Source organism: Lygodium microphyllum, chromosome 18, assembly GCF_053477565.2.
Source record: "Lygodium microphyllum isolate KBCC chromosome 18, Lygodium_microphyllum_v1.1.10, whole genome shotgun sequence".
NCBI lineage: Eukaryota > Viridiplantae > Streptophyta > Polypodiopsida > Schizaeales > Lygodiaceae > Lygodium > Lygodium microphyllum.
The window spans coordinates 33,580,865-33,602,278 of NC_141152.1; the positions used below are offsets into that span (position 1 = coordinate 33,580,865).

Genomic DNA, 21,414 nt, shown 5'->3' on the forward strand with positions numbered 1-21,414 from the left:
TGCTATACGAACTCAGAATAGGGTCATCTAGACACTTAAACCTAATCGACAAGTTAACATGGGTAGAATTGTAGAAATCCTCTTAGAATAACCGAAAATAGTGCTTTTTTTTACAAAATTATGCATTACTTGACATTTTTTGGCATGGAAGATTTGTACCCCTCAAAATAAGTCATTGCATGTAATTCAATCTATCAAAAGATCTCAATCATTTACTTATACTATCTCAAAGACTAGTTTTGTTCTTAGAAAATCCTAGAAAGACCCTCTTATGTGTCTTTGTATAAATAGTCTATTCTATGGTTTTCTTCAGTGAATCTATAACCATGTGATAAGAACAACCTTGCACAATGAGTCATATCACCTTATGAGATGAATGACTAAGAGGCTACGTGGTGACCTCTTAGGTAAAGGCCAAGCTAGTAGATGCCCCCATGGTGTAGAATAACTCTCAATGTGTAGGGGAGCTTAGCATGGCTACTGTAAGCATTAAGTCACCATGACCAAGGATGAGATTGCAATGAACATGGTCTAACCTTGCTAGGTTAGAATATCACACTCGAGATATGTAGGTTTAGAGCACTATTATGGGAATAAACCATTGTAGGTACCTCTATAATGAATAAATATTATTCTCTTTGATAATTAAGAAATTGCAATGAGCCATGTGTAAAGGATTAATAACAACAAATCTAACAATGTGAAGTCATAAACTATTTAGAATGATGCATGGACAAATAGACCCAATAAATTGGATGACCTTCTTGACACATTATTAGGAAGAAGTATTAGATAAAGATAGCCTTCACTTAGGCCAAAACCCAAGCCACCAATGATTTAGACTATGCTATGACAAAGGGGTTAACACATAACTTCCCCTTTGTTTACATTATCCTCGAAGAAAGTGTAGTACTGATGTACTCATTCTTGAAAGGTTGTCAAGTAACTTTTCTTGAAGAGGTACTAGATGGTTGAATTAGGGTTACCTATTGGTGTTTCTCGCATGAAACAATATCAAAGCTTCCATAACTAAGTCCACTCTTTTTGAAAAGGGACTAAATAGTTGTTGCTTATGGAACTACAAGTTTTTGGTTGACTATCAAATGACATCTCAAATTATGTAAGGAGACACCTCACATCTGCATTGAGAATGAGTGACACTCTTCATTGATGTAAAATAGTCAATTATTGAATTGAGACCTTCCTGTTATAATTTCATGATTCTTTTGAGAACTATATAAATTCATACAAGTACATACATATTCAATTTTGTTTGCTTGAAGACCTGGTTTCCACATCTTTTAAAGAGACATGACATCACATGTCATGTTTTGGCATGTTTTACTTATTTTTGTATCACTCAAAAAATCTTACCCATAGTAGCAACACGTGAGCTCTACACTACTTGGCCCAAACACACATTTGGATTGCTAATTTTTACTTGGATACTCTATATACCTCAAACTTTGTTCCGATACTTGATAATTTGATACATATCATTCTTAGAAGGTAACAAGGGCATGTGCACATTAGTGACACATATCTAGAAAAATTCTTTGCTTGTGCATCACGAGTGTTCCTGACTTGCTATGAGCACCTCACTTTTCAAAAGGCTTTGTGGAACAATAATGGGGGAGACTAAACACCATTGTTATGTATGCACTAGGATAACAACATGTCTAAGTTACTACCCTTTTCCCTCTAGTGGGACCCATGATAGTTAAAATATTCCAAATAGTTTGAAAGAAACCTAAACTTCCAATTGCATGAATTATCAAAGTTTGAAACAATGGTGCATGTAGTTGCAATAATGTATTGCCCTTTAAAACCCCTTTATTTTGGTTATGTTAGGCTTCAACAAAAACCTTTCAAATCACCCCCCAAAAAACAAAAACTACAATAGAAAGCACATAAAACCAAAAAGAAAATCCAAAAACTTCAATGTGAACAAAAATTCACAAAAAGAGCAATAGTTAGCCAAAAAGTTCTATTAATATGACGTAACCTAACTAAGAGCCATTGGGCACTTAACCATTATAATAATATATCATGAGCATGTTTTCTTAACATTCATCAAGTTTGAAAAGTGTTTGTGAATGGGCTTCATCACAATCTTTGCAATCTTGAGAGTAAGGCATTGCAAAGCCCCTCAATCATAGGTTTTGGATCCATTACTCAAGTAGCCATTGTGGTGATTGACTTGCCGCTCATTGGTAGGAGCAATGTTTTAAAGTCTAAAGTTCTGGTATCAATCTATGCAAAAGTTTAAGGGCTTGCGAGAAAAAGAAAAGTACCACGATAAAAGTTTATTATTCTAGTGTCACAAACCACATCTTGTATGAAAGTCAGGAAAACCTTGATTATCGAAAGCGTGCTAGCCTATTATCATGCATGAAAGCAAAGGCCACGCCACCTTTGGTCACCTTTGGTCCGACAACAGCTCAAATGATCATAGCCCGGCAAGGTTTCGTTGATTGAATAGACTACGGGAGATGGCCAATCCGTCGGAGTCTTCAATGGATTCCTTCGTAAAACATGAGCCTCGAGGGATTATTGATGAGTATTGAGATCCTTATCCTACTCTGCCTGCAAAACCCAGATGTCGTCTATGTGACTACATATCAGTACATAGATGGAGAAACATTTATCCAATTACAGCAACATTTCCCTTCTTGTTGCTGGCTTTCCCCTTCATGAGTCCTCCTTGATGCAAAATTTCAGACCCAGTACTGGGATCGATGTCAAGAAGCACCCCTGCACCAAGCAGCCTGCTCGTAAAACAACAAAGAGATCGATGTCATGCAATTCAAACATCGTATCAGGTTGTTAGAGCTGCAAATTTGCTTTGATTCAAAGCTCATAGCTGGACCGGCAAAAGATGACTAAAAATCTTTCTGCATCAAGAAAGAATTTGCTGCTAAGTGTGTACAGATTGTTGTCTGCTCAGGATTTGTGTACCGTATGTGCAGCATGCTCCAGCGTGGAAGGGAAATGTTGCAGACGCACGGACCAACATCCTGTGCATTCCATCTCTGCAGGGTTCATGTTTGTGCTACATATTCCTAATGAACTTCCAGTTGGTTTCATACAGTAATGGTTCTTTTGTGATGGATCAGTGGAATTCAGTATGACTGGGTAATCATATGAACATGAGGATCGCATCTCAAAAGAACTTGCTGCATTCCTGTGATGATATTGACATGGCTTCTTGAGTGAACTAGGAGCTTCTGAGCTATGTGTCCAGTTCCTGCATTCATCCATGTGCAGCTTCTCAACCGCAGCTTTTATAGCCTGTACAGTTGATGCTGCCTTCCAAGAGGTGTTATAAGATCCATCCCCACTTTGCAGCACATGATTAGGAGGGCTACAATCATGAGCCTTGAAGTTTCTGGGAAAACCTGATTCACTTGTCCTGGACACCTTCCAATTTTTTGATAGGTGTGAACAGTTTCTTCTTCTCGGTAAGTTGACACTTGACTGGGAGTTTCCCAATTTCTTGCTACTCTGCTGCTTGACAAGGTCAAGAAAGGTAACCTTTGACCCTGTGCCTGAGAAACCTAGGTTTTCATTTTGATACACCCTGGCCGCAAGTGCCTGCCTTTTTGTATCTATATCTGTTGTATTTGCAAGTTCCCATGCTGTGAAATGGTCTGATTTATTATCAAATATTAGCTGTAGATAAAAGCTTAAACTGATGTAAATAGTTCATAAAAATGCTGCTTACCTGTCTCCATTGGAGAGTTTTTTGCACAGTTTTCTGAGACATGGAGGTTGCCTTGAATAGGAAAGTTGGTGTAAGTTGATTCCAGAAAACTAGAATATACTTTTGGAGCCTGATTGGGTTTTTCAGAAGCAGTCGGCTCATCATCATCATCTATTATAACCACTTCAGGTGGTTCTTTCCTTTTATCCCTTTGCCTTGCATCAGATGTCCAGGAACAAATGGTTGATGGTTCACATCTGTGCTTATGGCAATCTGGTAATATTTGATTTGTAAATGTTAACCACTGATGACATGGGGCTTTGGTACTATTTACAGGGTTCTCTTGCATTGCTGATCTGCTATGCATGCTTTTACAAGTTCTTCTTGAGCTAGGTGGTTCACATTCTTGACGTACCCTTGTAGGGGGTACAGCCATAAAGTTCCTTGTAACAGCTTCATGCACACTAAAGAATGAAGGGGTAGCTTGAGAAAGTGATGCTTGTAATGGATGTTCTTGACCTTCATTTCCGATTGTACTGAAACTTTTATCAGGTGTAACAAAATTATGGCTTCCATGATAACTCCCCATTGATGATTGCAAGATAATATTGTCTGGTGAAGGCTGAGAACATCTATTGGACCTTATCCACATTCTGCTACATTTATCATTGGGTGTACTTCTGACTTCTAGTGGAGGTTGTGCACATGAGCCTGACCTGACCCACATCAAGTCACAATTATCGTGTACTAAATGCTCATGTGATGTCTGACGATTCAGAAAAGTCGGTGAGGATGACAGTGAACCAAGGTGGTTGCCTGCATTAAGAATGCCCATATGATCATGCAGAAAGTAGAAATTATCATCTTGTGCTTGTTTGCTGGAAATCACAAAACACACTATTTTGGTAGTTACCAGATTGTAGGAGTCGTTGATAATTTTGATTTTGAGGTCCCAAAGATGGCCAAATATTTGCATAGTTTGTGGTGGATTCTGATTGATATGGACTGTAACAAAATTGACTATCATTTTGAATACTGGGGTTAGAAAGGACCATGGTTTTGCCCATGAGTCGCAATACAGACTTTCCAGCAGCATCGAGAATAGCTGGCCCTGTAGGTGCATCCCTGCTCGATGAGGGGATTTCAGTTAAGGATGATTGATCTGAGGCGGTGACATCTAGAGATGCAAAAGATGCAGATTTATGATCATTTAAAGCTGCTTGCATCCATAGTGGAAGTTTTGGTGTTGAGTACTGTTCAGGCTGCATGATACACTTAAAAGTTACACATATTACTTCTGATTTGGTTGCATATTTCAAGCATAGTTAAAAGTAAAAATAACCTGTGCCTTTTCATAAGGAGCTTCTTTGTTCAGTGGTATATGATCTCTAACCTGAGTAGCTATGTGATGTGTTGCTGAATTTTGGACCTTGCAATGTCTCTCTGCACAAGAGATACACACATTATAGTGATTTTATTCACAGTTCCCAATAAGCATGTGATTAGAAGAAGCCATGACATACCTGCTGGAACTGATTCTTCTTTTCTACGAGTGTGAAGTGAGGTGCTTAATTCCAAAACCTGGACTGGCGGAAGCATGGGCCTTGGAATATATCTCTCTGGACATTCCCTGGGCAAATTTGTTTGCTGAGATTGTTCTTGCAAATAGTTTCTGTTAGGCATCCATGATTGCCGCTGACAAGAAACCAGACCATTGTAATTTATTACTGCATGAGTAAGTATCGGACCATCTACTTCATGCAATGGGAATGCTGGTCCTTGATTCAGTTCATAGTTAGCTGATAATGAAGCTTGGTTGTTGCTTTGAAAACCAGGAGTAAGCTCACATGGGGTTAAAGGTGAGCTTGAGAATGACAAGAATTTTGGCTCAATTCTACTTTCTGAAAATGGAGGAGCTTGATGAAGGGAGTGAGAGCAGCTTTCTGGCACATTTTCTTGGAAAGGTCTGTGGCCTGTCTGAAAAGGAAATGCTTTTCTATTTACAAGGAACCCTTTATCTTGTGACTGCAGTTCATTGTGAACTTTTCTGATTGCTGTTGGCTCATCAAGTTTCCCCAAAGAATTTTCAACATGCTCATTGCGTCCCTCCAATGTGCTGTCATGGTGTTGTACCTGGTGATCCAGGTCATGATTGATTGTATTCAAATTTCCTTCAATACAATCAGCAAAAAGGGCTACCTTTTGTGAAGCAGTTCGAAGCTCAGTCGTGGGTAAGTGAACTGATGATATGAGCTCAGATGTTCTCTCTCTCTCATCATAAGACTTATCCACAGAATTTGTTGCAGTTGTTGCACATAAGAGATTGCCAGTTTTGTCTGCCTGACGATCAGCATCTGCATTTGTAATACTCTTTGTTTGTTCAATCCCAGGAATCAGCTTAAAGGTACTTTGATCCGGATTGGGAACATGGCTTCTCTGAACTGGGTTCATGGATGACTTAGAGCTCCCATTGCTTTGCCTTCCCTTGATGTAGACTACATTGATTGGTTTCTGGAGGGTTGTTTTCACTTTTGGACAGGGGACTATTGATGAGGCAAGCATACCTTGATCTGGATTTTCATCTGGTTCCAAATTATCTTTACGTTTCTCAAAGTAGCTCAGTAACTCCTGGACGTTATTATTTGCACTGTGATCTGCTGAAGGATCACTAATATTTGTGGCTGGTAAGTCATTCCTTGTATCAGATACCTGATAGGTGGTGCCAGCTAAATTATATGTGCTTTTCATCAGAGAGGGTGCCTTTAATGTTTTCAGTACTTTAATGGTACTCCATTTGGTTGCGCTGCCTGATAATCTTGATTTCTTAACATGTCCACTTTTGGTTTTCTGCAAAAGCCATGCCAATGTGGTTAAACATGTTACCATGAATTAGCTGCTGTTGAAAAAGATTGAAATGAGTGCTCCAGTCAGAAAAACTCTCCCTGTATGCTCTATTTTCTGATGAGGGGAAGAAAAGAAAACAGCCACTGTATGGACATATAATTGAACTACATAAAAGTTTACACCAAGAAGATAGTTTTCTCTTTCCAATAACCTTGCACTAGAAACAAGTATTTAACAATGGTGAAAAGACTTGTACAAAATGATCTTTTATACTTGTGAAATTTGTGGGCAATGGGCATAGTTATTTGAATTATTGCAGCTTACAGGAGTTGCATAATAAATTGTCAAGTTATACCGTGCAGAGAATAGGATCTAAGCAAAGAATGAAGAGTACAGAACAAATTAGAGAAGAACTGACATTTCTTTATCTGAAAACAATGTGATATGACGATTGCTTTGTCCACTTGTGTGCTTCCACACTAAAGCTTGATGGTGATACACAAATTTACTGCTTCTTGCTAATCCAAAAGAAAATTCTATAATCCAAAGAGAAATAATAAACCGAATCTGATTCTTTGGAATGACTATTTCTTGCCTAATTTGAATCAGGGTTCCGCACCCACAAAGTTGTCTTTGTTGGATAGTAGACCAAGTCTATTATCCTATCTTGATCAAATCATGCACATAGTAATACTGAGTCTCTATATCTTCAATGCATACATGGAGCATTCAATTTTTAGCAATATTGATGCAATTCTTATTGTCATAGCTTTGTAAAGTTTGCTTTTCATCTTGTATTCACATTTGCCAAAGGATCCTGCCTAACCATACTACTTCACATGCAAAAAACCAATTGTCTTATACTTAGCCTCGCTAGAAGACAATGACACTATTTAGTGCATCTTGCTAATCCAAAAGAAAATTCTATAATCCAAAGAGAAATAATAAACCGAATCTGATTCTTTGGAATGACTATTTCTTGCCCAATTTGAATCAAGGTTCTAGACCAAAGAGGTTACTGAACTATAAGTGATGCTGTAGTCAAGAGTTCCCATCAAGTGCTTGAATATCCGCATCCTAACTTGTCAATTATTCTTAGGAGGCTTGTTTGAGAACATACTCAACATGCCGATTGCAAAACTGATACCAAGCTTGGTGTCCAATATTTTCTAGTGGTTTAGGTATTCTAAATGGACGACTCAAACATGGGTGTCATGTCCTTGCAATTCAACATACAAAATACTTTCAAGATCTTCCCTATATACTTTCAGCCATTCGGCTGCTTTTCCACCCCCCCTGCCTTTCGGGTCTCGCCAGACACACTCCCCCTCCCTCTTTCCCCCACCATAGGCCGATTGAATTGTACTACTTGCTGCTGCCCCCTTCCCTCAAGGCATCCTTCTCCCCTATGCATTTGGTAGCACTCTCAAAAGGTTCCTCCTAAAGACCCACAATGGAAACCCTTTCTCCTATATTGGAGCACTCCGTGAGTGCCCCCAAGTCACACGCCTTGGCGCATCACTATCACAGAGGAGCAGCTCTTGTCCATTCGCGCAATGGAAAGGAAACTAGAGGAGAGCACGACTTTTGATGGTAAGGTCATTGGGCACTCTTCCTGCTGGGTTCAACTTTGTGATTGGCTTCTTTCAACCGTGCACATTGGCACCGCATAGATTGCAGAGGCGATATTGATGGGTCAGGGTACTTTACGGTCCATCTCACTTTGACAAAGGCAACTGTGGAGCTTGTTGGCAGCCCCCTGCATAGCCTCCATGAAAGGAGTCGTTTACATGGTCCCGTGGTAAAATGACTTTAGTATTGAGAGCTTCAAACTCCACAATAGACTCCCTCATTATCTGATCACCATGCCTTTTTTTGGGCTATCACTCAAGTACCAACAATTGGTAGAGGATTTTGGGCACCTTTTCAACATGATCCTCCCCCCTTTGTTGATGCAGTGACGGCCACAGGGGTTTGGAAAGTACGGGTGGCGGTGGAAGATACCAAGAAAATACCCAAGTTTTGAGAGATGAAGGCTGCTAGTAGGCATACCTTAAGATAGTAGGTCATTGTGACAAGGCACCCTTGTGATGCCATAGCTTTGGGCTCGAAGCCATGGAGTGTACCCGCTTTGGTGCGAAGTCAACCTAGCAAGCAACTACATAGGTGCATGATGAGGGTTTCACTAGGGTCTAGCTACACCAAAGGGAGGCAATAGGATGGGCCATAGTCGAGGTTACGACAACCCTAGCCCCACAAGCAAAGGGCTGAGTGAGATAGGTCTCCAATAGAGGACCTCTCCTCTGTAGTCACCATGCCCCCCACCTTCTTGCACCACTAGATGGGCCAAACTACACCTTCTTTCTTCAATCTTCTCACTCAAGAGCCTAGTCAATAGCTTTGGTGGATGAGATCCTCAGGGACTAGACCAGGTAGCAGACTATGTCTCTTAGTAGTTGGGAGAGGCACGATTAGCACTACTAGCACAATAATGGCTAGGATGTTAGATGGCATCAACCGGTGGTGCGGGGATGAGGTCCTGCACCTTAGCATCATCTTTCGAGCCCCTCCCTAGTGGATCATACCGATGCATGTGGTCAAGTCACCACTTGCCTAACTTGCTCGATTCTATTAAATAACAAAGTTTCCTCTCTCAACTTGGTTCATGGATGCCCGGTTGTGCAATCAAAAGTGTTTGTCTATTACCCTTGTTGTACACGATTGGTCTACTATGGAAAATGGAGTTCTCCCTCTAGGCTTGTGGCAAAGTGAATACACAAGCCCCATAGTTTCTCCTACTCCTCTGCTTCTTCCATGTCGAACAAGAGTGTCTTCAACAACTACTAGCTCTATCCATGTGTTCAAACCTTGTATCCTGGCACATGTGAACAACTTGCAGTACAATGGACCTGTGGTCCCAGGAAGTTGATTGTTAGGCAACAACTGCAACCAGCCCTTGCTAGATGGATTGATATCTTACTTCTTCAGGAGAATAAGCTCTCCCCCCGGCTAGTAGAGTGGGGAAGGTACTCCTAGGTACATCACACACCTATTGGGAGCACTCCATTGATGCCCACAGCAAGAGTAGAGGAGTTTGCACTTCTATTGGTCTAAGTTTGTTAGCTTGTGTGTGGGACTCTGGGACGATTGTGGCAAGAAGGGTCCTACGGGTAAGGCTTAACTTGGGAAACTCTTGTCTTTGGGTCCGCAACATCTATGCTTCTATGAAGATTTGTGCACACACAAGCTTCTACGTGGAGGTTGCAATAGATCTCTTTGTGCTTGACTCTTGGATTGTTGAAGGTTCAGCAGGGCCATGGCAGGGATTTCTAGGGCATGGTGAAGGGGGAGCAAGAGGAATGGGAGATTTTCCTTCTTGCATTAGGTGTGTGAGATGCTTGGAGGGACCCCCCCCCCCCCCCCTCCATAGACGAGACCATTCCTTGGAATTGTCCTAGGGTTACAAGTGGTTGGGTGCCACCCTCTCAGAGCAGTTGGACGGATTTTATGTTGGGGAGTGGGCATGCTCTAGAGGAGGGCAAGTTGGGTAGCTAGCTATTACCACCCGTTCTAGTCTTTGTCTTGTACTATTCACACTGGATGCACTTGTTTCAACACTGGGCACTTGCTCTTGCCACATCCCAGATTTGACCTATGTTCATGAGGAGGCAAATCGAGTAGGTTTGGACTAGGAATAGAGCGAGGGGTGACCAAATTGCAAATGAGGTAGCAAAGGTTCTAGGGGAGTCAAGTAGGATTTTCCAAGAGCCAGCTCTCCAGGCTCCATAGTAGTGCTAGGAGGAGGAGAGGGCTCTTCAAAGAGACCTAGCAACTCATTTCTCTACGAGGCACTTGGAGACCCCGCCTTGCACATGTAGGAGCTTCAAGCGTGGCCGGCCCTCACAAGCCTAGAGGATAAGTGCTTAGAGTTCTCCTTCTGCACCTCAACAACATTTTGGGTGCGTGCAAATAGTTCTAGCGCATCAGCCACATACACCGGGAGACTAGATCTAGAATCTCTATGACCACCATGGGAGGGTATGCTCTTGCTTGGAGGAGATAATGTAGTTTGCTATAGTCTTCTACAAATAGCTTTTTCAGCAAGTGTGGGAATGCATCAGGCCCATGTGATCGACGTAGTGGGACAGCTTGAGCCATTTATGGAGAAGGAACTACTGAGGCGTTCCACACATAGGATGGGCTGTCTAGAGCCTTCTTTACCACTTATTGGGAGGTGGTGAAGGATCCCCTGCTCTAGGCTTTCTAGGAGATCTTTGGCTTAGGTTGGATGCCAGGTGCTTGTCAATAGGACTAGTTAGTGTCCTCTCCAAATGGGGAGACCATTTGGAGCTATCCTAGTAGCAGCCGATTACCTTATTGTTAGTGGCCTATAAGGCCTTAGCCAAGATGATTGGTAGCAAGTTTCACCCTTGTCTCCCAAACATCATCCATGATGTAGACATGTTTCATCCAAGATAGGAGTGTCTTGGACAACGTCTTCACCTTCATTAGCATTTTGATTTTCTTTGTTCATTTCACTATATTTATGTCATTATTTGTATGTGCCTTAATAATCATACTTGTAAAAGGACACTTGGGCAAGTGAACAATTTTTCATGAGGAAACTATGTATGTGGCACCACTGCATTTTCCATAGTATTCTGTTTAAGCACAACATCTTGCATTCATCATGTATTGGGATTATGTTTATGTGATAGTGGGCTAATTTAGATGAGACAAAACTTGAAAAGCAAGCGCCCATTCAAGGTCAAAAAATCCTTGCACTATGCTAGCATACCTCCCTTTTACTTCATTAAAGAGTGATCAACTTGGATTTGCAATGTTCTTGGCACATGATGATGGCAATTTACCATGGTAGATTAATATGGCATATATTCTTTGAGGTCACTGACTAGGCTCAACATAGTGGCTAGAGGATGACAATGCTTCTACTAGATTTCAAGAAGACCTATGAGAGGGTCAATTGGGGCTTCTTGGAAGGTACTATGGCACGATTGGACTTCCCCTAGGAGTGGATTACAGGGGTATCTGCTATGTATAGGTCAGCCATCAGCAGGGTACTCATAGGAGGTAGCAAGGGGGAAGAGTTTTATTTGGAGAGGTCAGTCCAGTAGGGCTGCCCTCTAGCCCCCTACCTCTTCCTATTCTTTGTAGAGGCGATGTCCTACTTTCTCTGCTTGAGGATGAGTGGCTTGCGAGACCTCACGCTCACAGTGAGAGAAGAGATAGAGCTGGTAGACTTTGAGTATGCACATGAAATGGCCCTGTATATGGAGGACAATGAAGCAATGTTGGAGAGGGTGAGACTTGCATTAGAGGTACTCTATATAGCTGCAGTGGCAAAAATCAATTAGAGGAAGTTAGTTGGTTTTCTCACAGATTCATAGTCTAGCACTGAGTGGGGCATCCACTTGGGTTTTAGATGGGTGAGACCGTCCACTATGTTGGTTTTGGTTTGTAATTGGGACTGTACATCACTCCAGCCCAGCAATCTCTCCCAGTACTTGACTCCATTAGAAGCAAGTTGACCTATTAGAGCATGATCAGCCTCTCCCTAACGAGTATGGTCCTAATGGTCATTACTGGTGTTTCTCCTCATCTTGTGTGGACCAACTTTGCCGCCTTGTGCGGAATTTTCTCTAGGTTGGTTCAAATGGGTCTAGCCACTCCCAAACCAAGGTGACATGGGCAACTATAATCCGACATCACTTTGAGGGGGAATTGGGGATCATCGATCCAAAGTATCAGAGTTTGGCCCTCCTAAGCAAGTTACTAGTTTGTGGGCTCATGCCAGAGGAGAAAACATGCAAGGCCGTTTTGCAGGAGGGCCTTCGGGAGTACAAGCCTCCACTTGGAAGGCCATCCTTGACATGGATTTTAACGTTAGCCCAGATCACTGCACCCCCATCTTCCTACTTCTGTAGTCTGCTATGGGTGTAGTAGGGCGTGTGTAAGGCCCTCATTTAGAGGCCTCCAAATTGTCACAAGAAGGAGATAGACCGCTAGTCTCGAAAGTCTAGAACCCCTAGCTTCAAGATTGTGACAAGATCGAGATTGGTGAGGAGCGGCCTCATGTCCAGTGGGCTAGCTAGGAGGTAGGTCCTACCCATACTGTGAGTGTATGGAGGGAGGTTTACAAGCTAGTTGACCACGCGATCTTATAGTAGGCATATGGCTACCAGCATGGAGTTGAGACCAGGAGGAGGGAGATTGAGGCAACGATCCCACATGAGTAGTTGGACCCCCCATTCACGAGCTACTGCTGCTTGGAGAGGTTTGGGTAGCTAGATTCTCGCTAGTAGGCATCACATTACAGGTGGCAAGTAGAGTGGGTGATGCCCTCCATAAGGTACTATTCACAATCTAGATTGGTAGAAGGCTAGCCCTTGACAGAGTCCAATAGGAGGAGCTACTGGCTGTACCTTGGAGGATTTGTGTCATCAAACTCCAAGGGGAAGACTTGGAAGTTGGACCCCTACATACCTTGGAGTGAGCTCTGAGAATGGCGCCTTTGGATTTGGGAGAAGCCAGCCTCTTGATGAGGTGGAGTGGGACCTTAGAGTCGCTTTGGCCACTGTGATTGCCAAGACCTAGGACTTCTTGGCCTACACAACACACATTGGTAGGCATGTTTTGATACAGGAGGATATGGATTGGGCGGCCTTGTGTAGCAGGCATTGGTCGAACACAGCATGATTTAGGCCTTCTAATGGATTGCCTGACAACGCTTGTGGGATAGCTACAGATTGTGAAGGGTGTCTTATTTCCTATGGCTACTAGCACAAGGAGACTTGGTAGTTGGGAGTTGGCTGGTTTAAATGCAACAAGATAGAGTCTGCAAGCGTTGTCCACCACTGCAATGCTTGGAAACTCCAAAGCATTGCTTTTGGTCTTGTGAGGTAGCATAGTTCGTGTGGAGAGAAGCATGTTGCATTCTCCGCCAAGTGGCGCCTAGCCTCAAATTTATCTTTTGGGGGGGTGTCTCTTGCTAGCAAGCATTTAGCTAGGACTGCTACTTAGTGTATGAGGTTGAGATGTATGATACTATCCTTTTTATTTAGGTAGGTTAATGTCTCTGATCAGCTTGGAGGCACTATCCATCTAGCAAGTATTAGAGCCCACAACAAAGTGTTTAGAGGTATGGGAGATCATTGGGAGTCTCACAGTTTGGCACATCTAGAGCACACATTGTTAGTTGGTTCAAGGCAACAAGTGTGTCTACATATGCCACTTTGGCAAAGCTTTGGACCTTGATTGTCCACTTCTTAACTATTGGGAATCGGTACAGGTGAGCCTTGAGATCGTGAGGAGCTCCGACACCACTTCCTATGTACTTGAAGCGGTCATGGTCTATTCTTCATGATATGGGTAGGAAACCCCAAGTAGTAATACTCTCCTCCTCCGTGGCTTCCATCCCCCATTTCCCCCAAACCACCTTGGGAGGCTTATATATAATGCCAGCATGACTTTGCTTCAGCTAATTTGTTGAGTACTTGGTACTTCGTTGTGAATTCTTGTGAGTAATATAACTAGCCACCTTTTTCATGCAAAAAAAAAGTTACTTCAAACTTAGTACTCAAAGCCCTTTCAATCTAATGGGTCATATCTTCATAGTCATGTGTGATAAGAAGGATACTTACATATAGAATAATCCCTATAGACTTATTAGCATCCTTGTAAACATACAAGTTAGCATCCCAGGCACATTTTGTGAAATTTAAACTTGAAAATGATCTATTTATCAAAGGCACTTTTTGTGAAATTTAAACTTGAAAATGATCTATTTATCGAAGGCACATTTTTTGAAATTTAAACTTGAAAAGGATGTATCTATCAGTTGGTATGATGCTCTAGGGACTTGTTTCAACCCATATAATGTCTTCTTCAAATTATGAATATTGTTCCCAAAACCGAGGGCCTTAAACCCTTGTGGCTAAGCCAAGTACATCTCCTTGAGGTCACCATTCATGAATGTGGACTTGATATCCATTTGGTAAACTAGTCACTTCTTGTGAGCTCCCATTGCAAGTGCTATGCAAATAGTGCCATTCTAGTAGTCAAAGGAAAGGATCTTCTTGCCCTTTAAACTATAAAAATCCATGTGCAACTAAATTGGCTTTGTACTTTTCCAAGGTCCCATCGACCTCGCCTATTTGGTGCAAATAATCTTTCTCTTGGCTAGTCAATCCACTAGCTCCCAACTACCATTCTCATTATAGTATAGTACTCAGCTTGCATAGCTGATTTCCATGCTGGATATGCCAATATTTCCTTCAAGTTGGCAGGCTTCTTTACTTCTCGTGTAATTTCCATCAAGGCAATGTTGAGTATGTTAGGAGAAGCCTTCGTTTGCTTCTCTATACACATAAATGCCATCCAAGCCATGTTGACAATGTAAGTAGAGGCCTTTCTTTGCTTCTCTATTTTCTAAGGCCTTTGTCCATTTTCCTTTTCCTAAAGAGGCATAGATAAGATTATTTTGATAATAGAGCTACTTTATTCATCATGAGAATGGCATTGGTGGACTTTCTCTTCATCATCTAAAGATGATGCTTCTCCTAGACCCACATATTTGATCACGTAGACCTCACCTAATATACAAGTCAAGGTCCCTAGGCTCAGACATGGCTTCTCCTTATAACACGCACCTTACAACTTGGAGACCATGCATCATTGGTGGCACGTTACAAAAGTAGGACATTGAGCATATTTAACATGAATGAACTATTTGAATAAGACTAAAATCAATTCACTTTCTATACAAATACCTTTCTATTAGTTAAAATGACTCCTCAAAAAGCGTATAGAACAAGTGTTGAGCCACTTAAAATTCGGGAATGCACTATTCCTGAATTATAGTGCATTAATCCCTATTTAATTCTTCTTTACAGAGCCCAAAAAGCATATCCATTTATTACTGAAAAATAAAGGGTTTATTTTTGAACAGCAAGTCAAATGTACCAATATCATCCATAAACAAAGACAAGTGTTTATCATTCACACTCCCAGTCTTCAGCCATCAGCTTACTATGCTCACAATTACTGCCCTTACTGCATTCATACAATTACTGCCCTTACTGCCCTTACTATGCTCACCATCTTCTACATGCTGCTGCCTGTGTGGAGGACAATGCCATCAGTGGAGGCTCATTGCCAGCTTGCTCCCCATGCAAACGTCTTCTTCCAGAACCTGTTCATGACCTGGCCCGCACTTTCGGCATCGATTTAATAACTCCCTCCTTCCATGATGCTAAAATAGCTCCATTTCCCAAACTTGTTGACATATCATAGCCAAAGGTTTCGCTATATGTGTGGCATAGGTCTCAAAAATTCATTAGTGAGGCCATCCCAACTGGGGCTTTTATCCATGGCTAAAAGCAATAAGGCATCCATAACCTCATCCTCATGAATGTCACTTTCTAGTGCAACCTGTATGTCTTTCTAGTGCAATCTGTATGTCAGATGAAACATGGTCCCAAACCAAAGCATAAAAAGCCGAGCGGGCCATAGAAATATGCTCAGAGGGGTGGTGAGCCAAGCCAAGAAACTCCAAAAAATAGTCACGACACATGCGAACAATGGACTGTGGATTTGTAACCAAATGTCCATTTGGATGTTGTAGTCTAATCATATTCTCAAGGGCATGGAAAGGATGCACACCCTGAAAGAATTTATGAGACAGGAGGGAGGCATTTTGCAATTTTTTAGTCAATGATTTTCAGTTTAGCATGTTGATAAGATCTCAACTAGAATTGTTGGATGAGATCAACCAATCACATAGCCAATGAGGACAAGCATGTATCATCCGAAGACTCAGGAAGCAATAAATGCACCAAGGCTAATAGTTCCTCTGCAACCTGTCAATGCAGTCTACAAAGGGATGCATGATGGTTACCGTATTGTTGGGTGACCCTTTGTACATTACCAATCAATTGCTCAAAGGAGTAAGCTCCCCACAATTGGAAATTAGAGATGAATTGGTCAAGGAGTTGCTCCATATAATCATTGAAAACAAGGTGCTTCAACTAAGACGAATTGAAGTGCAATGGAAGCTTGCCTAGAAATTGTGAAAAGGAGCCACTGACTATGCAAGAATCTCAAACTGCATAAGAAAATGGTCTGACAAGGCATAGCATTGCAAGACTTGCATGTGCAAGATCTCTGGCATGAAGGCATCATCATGCATGATGTAGATATGATCCAACCTAGACCATGTAGTAATATGTTGTGCCGAGTGAAAAGTGGATCTGAGATCTGATGGCAAAGCTAGGACCAAAGAACTTGTTTAAGAACATTCAAAGCAAGCTCATGCCAAACAAGCATCCATCACGGAATGCTCAAAGGTAGACTGCAATGCATCAGTACACACATTGAAATCTCTCATCAACAAACTTGATCTACCAAGTATCAAACAAGCTGCTAGTCTGTCCCACAAACCATGTCTAGACAAGGGGTCAGTCATGGTATATAGGCTCACTAGCTATAGGACCTCCCCCTTGAAGATGATTTCAACCACTAGAAAACAACCGTACACATCATTCATGATTAAGACTGGCTGGAATCTCTTGTGAATGACCATGAGCACACTAGAGTAATGTTGTGCAAACCCCCCATGATAAAACAAGCGAAACCTGTGGTAGTCCACAATCTTGCCAATATCACTGTGGCTCTTATGCTCAACAACATATAAAACATCCCAATGATTATCATGCAGAATGCACCACATGTCATGCTGCTTACTGTGCGGACAAATGCCACACACATTCCAAGTGGTATTTTATATTTATTTAGAGCAAGAATATCAGACCCAAGGTTGGTTTTAACTCGATTTAACTTTTTTGGCTAACAATGCAAGAGTTCTCTCATCAAGAAAATTGGCCAACACTGCAAATGAGTTCATCCTCCTCTAACTTGCCAATTTGGAGGCATAAGGATCATCTCCCTTTTTTGGGATGGAACCTTGGATAACGACCAACCAATGGCATAATCACCTTACCTTGTGTGTCAAAGGCAAGTCTTGCTAGCAGATCTTTAAAACGTTCCATAGAACCTTTCGCTGCAGAAGGTGCTCGGGTTGAGAATACTTTCAAAAGGATAGACATTGCTATGCACACTGAGACACCAGTGTAAAGACACCTATCTACGTGATGTATATGGATATGGATGGGAAATTACATATTGCCCTTAGAGCCAAGGAGTCCTAGAGGGACGAGGGGATCCGGAGGTGTGGCAATTTTATTTAGAGAAGAGCTTTGAGATATAGTCCAAGTGGTACATAGAGATGTAGAGGCAAGTTACATGTGGATTAGGTTATGTACTAATAAAACTTGAGACATATATATTGCCATATGCTACTTTCCCCTTGCATGCTCTTAAGTTTGTCCCCTAAAGAGGCATCCTTGTATACACAACTATATGAGGACAAAAATAGATTTATGAGCATTGGGGATGTTTTACTAGCAGGAGACTTTAATGCATGCATAGGAAGCAATCAATCTGCTTACTTTGACACTAGCAATGAGATGTTCAAAGGTATTGCATTAGATGAAGTGGAATTAATCAAATCAGCCAAAGATAGAGAGATAACAGAATATGAAACACACATACTGGCATTGGGAAGTAGACATGGTTTGGCCATCACTTCTCTCCTCTCTCCTTCTACCTCTTCTTCTTCTTCTTCTACCTCTCTCCTTCTCCTTCTCCTCTCCTCTCCTCTCTTCTACCCCTTTTTTTTCTCCTTCTACTTCTCTCTTAATGGGCTGCCACAGTGGCCCGCATCTAATGATTTTACACGCTTTGAGATCTTAGACAGATCAATTGGATTAGCAGCAGACCATGCTATTCTAGCTTTCACAATGCAATATGGGCATATACATGAGGCATAGTCACACATACCAAAATTACCATGCTATGATTTTGTGGAAGCAACCTCACACATATACAACATTGATGTGCTAGATGCATTGAGGGAGCTAGACACACATGCCTCTCCGGATGAGCTTACAAGACACCTGACCGACATAATACATACTTCAACAACCTATGCTTTCCCACACCCCACACTGTCAGATAAGCCTCCATGAGGTAATGCCCCACAGAATGGTTGGTACAATGATGAGTGCACAGAGACATGAGCACGTTTTCAATGAGAGGTGGCAGTTGGTATATGTACACACAAGCATGCTCGGACACTCTTCAAACGATTGGTATGCAAAAAAAAGCGGGAGTACCTACGCATACTAGAAACAAAAATGTATTCCATGTTCTAGGACAGCACAACAAGAGAGCATGGAAAAAGATGCATGAGAGCTAGCCACCTATACAAATTACTAGACTGGATGAGTGGTATGAATATGCTTGCACACTTTATACTGTTCCTAGCCAAGCACCTTTGCTGCTCTCCTCAATCTCAAGACCAGCAAATTGCAGATTTTTCATAGAAAAAAAAGTGAGGAATGCCATATGGAAACTGAAAGATGAGAAAGCCGAAGATCATGATAGTTTAGTAGCAAAACACTTCAAGCATGCTTGTGATATCTTGGTACTAGTGCTGGCTCATATCTTTAATAGGGCAGTTTGTGAGGGATTTTCAACCAATTGGTCAAACCATACTATTGTGCCGCTCTTTAAGAGTAGAGATCCCCTGCTACTTAATAACTATCAAACTATCATGATTGGACACATGGTGGCCAAAATATATGGCTCTATTGTGGAACAAGCTTTGAGTGAATGGGCTGAGATGCATGGCCGAGGCCAGAAATCCAGGCTGGCTTTAGGATGGGATATAAAACTCTAGACCATATCTTTACATTGAAGGCAATCATCAAAGAAGGCAAGGCATTCAAGAAAAAGATCTACTCCTGTTTTGTGGACTTTCACAAGGCCTTTGACACAATGCCATGTGCTAGACTCATGAGAAGAATGCAAGACATTGATGTGCCCGTAGATATACAGTGGAGTACCTGCCTTGTATCAGACAGTGACAGGCAGAGTACGAACACTTGAGGGCATCTTAAATATAGCCAATAGGACCATTGGGGTGAAACAAGACTGCCCACTTTCACTGACACTATTTGGGCTGTACATAAATGAAATTTCAGAATATGTGGACAGAATTGGTGGGGCTAGAGCTAGCAACTAGCTTGGGTACTGATGCCATTACTGCTTTATGCAGACGATATTATACTTAAATCTGAATCACTTGAGGGACTAAATAGACACTTGGATGCATTATCAGCTTTTTGCAGAGATAGAGACCTGAAGGTGAACCTTGGGAAAAATAAAGCTATGGTATTTAACACTTTAGTTGCTTGGGTGATGAGAGCTGAGCACCAGTTTACTTTCGATGGAGAGCTAGTGGACATGGTCATGTAGTATGTTTATTTGGGGGTCACATTGAAGGGAGCACACTTCTCTTGGAGAGAGACATCAAAGGCGTGTTTGGCAAAAGCATATGCAGCCTTAGGTGCTGAATCACGCACCAAATTGTGGCTTTTCGACACCCTAATTACACTCACACTCCTATGTGAGGCAGCCATTTGGGTTCCGAGTCTCTTCCACACGAGAAGATAGCCTTTGGGAGACTAGGATAGACCAGAGAAGGAATACTATGATGTGTGAGGGGGTGATAGGATCGAGGTGCAGCTGAGAGTGCAGTAGACAGTGTGAGAGTGAGAGAGACAGAGTGAAGCATGACACCCGATCCAATAGACTGAAAGAGTGTAACATGAAAGTACAAAGTACAACCCTTAAACCTTAGGATTGTAGGGGGTGTTTACTCACACCCGACACACGGTAAGTGCCCATAAGTGTGTAACATAAGCACATAAGCACATACGAAAATAAGACTATAAGTCTGGGGGAAAAAACCTCTCCTACTGAGAGTAAAAAGTGCCCAGTGTCCTACTGATCACCGACACACTCATATGAGCGTAGGCGTAAGTGAGGCGTGAGTCAAATACCCAACAAACCCCCGTGGAGTGAAGAGTGATCAAGAGTACAAGGATCATCCGCCACCAAAGGATATCAAATTTAAAGCATTGCGAAATGCCTCAAATTTATCACGAGGAAGCCCTTTGGTAAAGATGTCTACCACATTACTGGTGGTAGGACAATAGACAAGGCTGATATCACCTGTATGCAGCCTCTCTCTGACAAAGTGATAATGGATCTCAATGTGTTTTGTGCGGGCATGAAACACTGGGTTCCGTGCCACTGCAATGGCACTCTGACTGTCAGTGAACAAAGGAATAGGCTCCGTAACAGATACATCTAGATCAGCTAACAAGCGTCTAAGCCATACGCATTCAACTGTGGTAGTGAAAGCTGCCTTGTATTCAGCTTCACATGATGATGTGGCAATAGTGGATTGTTTCTTGCTAAGCCAAGAAATGCAAGAAGAGCCAAGAAAGAAACAATTGCCACTAGTGGAGTGACGTGTATCATAATCACCAGCCCAATCAGAATCACTGTAAGCATGTAACTGCAGTGGTCCCCCCTTGGCATAAAGCAACCCAAGAGATCGAGTACCCTGCAAGTAACAAAAAACACGCTTGACAGCTTGCCAATGTGACATACGTGGCTGATGCATATACCTGCTCAAAGCTGAAACTGCAAACTGTATGTCCGGCCTAGTGTTGCATAGGTAGATAAGACATCCGACTGCAGGAGCATATGTATGTATATCAAACGAATCACTGTCATCATGTAATGACAGTTTCAGTCCAGGTTCCATGGGGGTACAAACTGGCTTGCAATCCTGTAAGCCAAACTTCTCAAGAAGCTGCTCAATATACCTTGACTGTGATAGCCTAATACCTCGAGCATCATGTATGAACTGGATACCC

General features: G+C 42.0%; 1 protein-coding gene across 1 annotated transcript in view; it reads right to left on the bottom strand.

The window, feature by feature from the left end:
- Positions 1 to 2,004: 2,004 nt before the first annotated feature.
- LOC148020738 (uncharacterized) overlaps positions 2,005 to 21,414 on the bottom strand; it is a 47,904-nt gene continuing 28,494 nt past the window's right edge. The window contains exons 3-8 of the mRNA XM_087698551.1: positions 5,227 to 6,550; positions 5,046 to 5,146; positions 4,617 to 4,965; positions 3,725 to 4,519; positions 2,959 to 3,650; positions 2,005 to 2,768 (exon numbers count right to left, since the gene is read on the bottom strand). Of these exons, the coding sequence (XP_087554677.1) occupies positions 2,742 to 2,768; positions 2,959 to 3,650; positions 3,725 to 4,519; positions 4,617 to 4,965; positions 5,046 to 5,146; positions 5,227 to 6,550 (3,288 nt within the window). The 3' untranslated portion in view covers positions 2,005 to 2,741. The remainder of the gene's footprint in view (positions 2,769 to 2,958; positions 3,651 to 3,724; positions 4,520 to 4,616; positions 4,966 to 5,045; positions 5,147 to 5,226; positions 6,551 to 21,414) is intronic.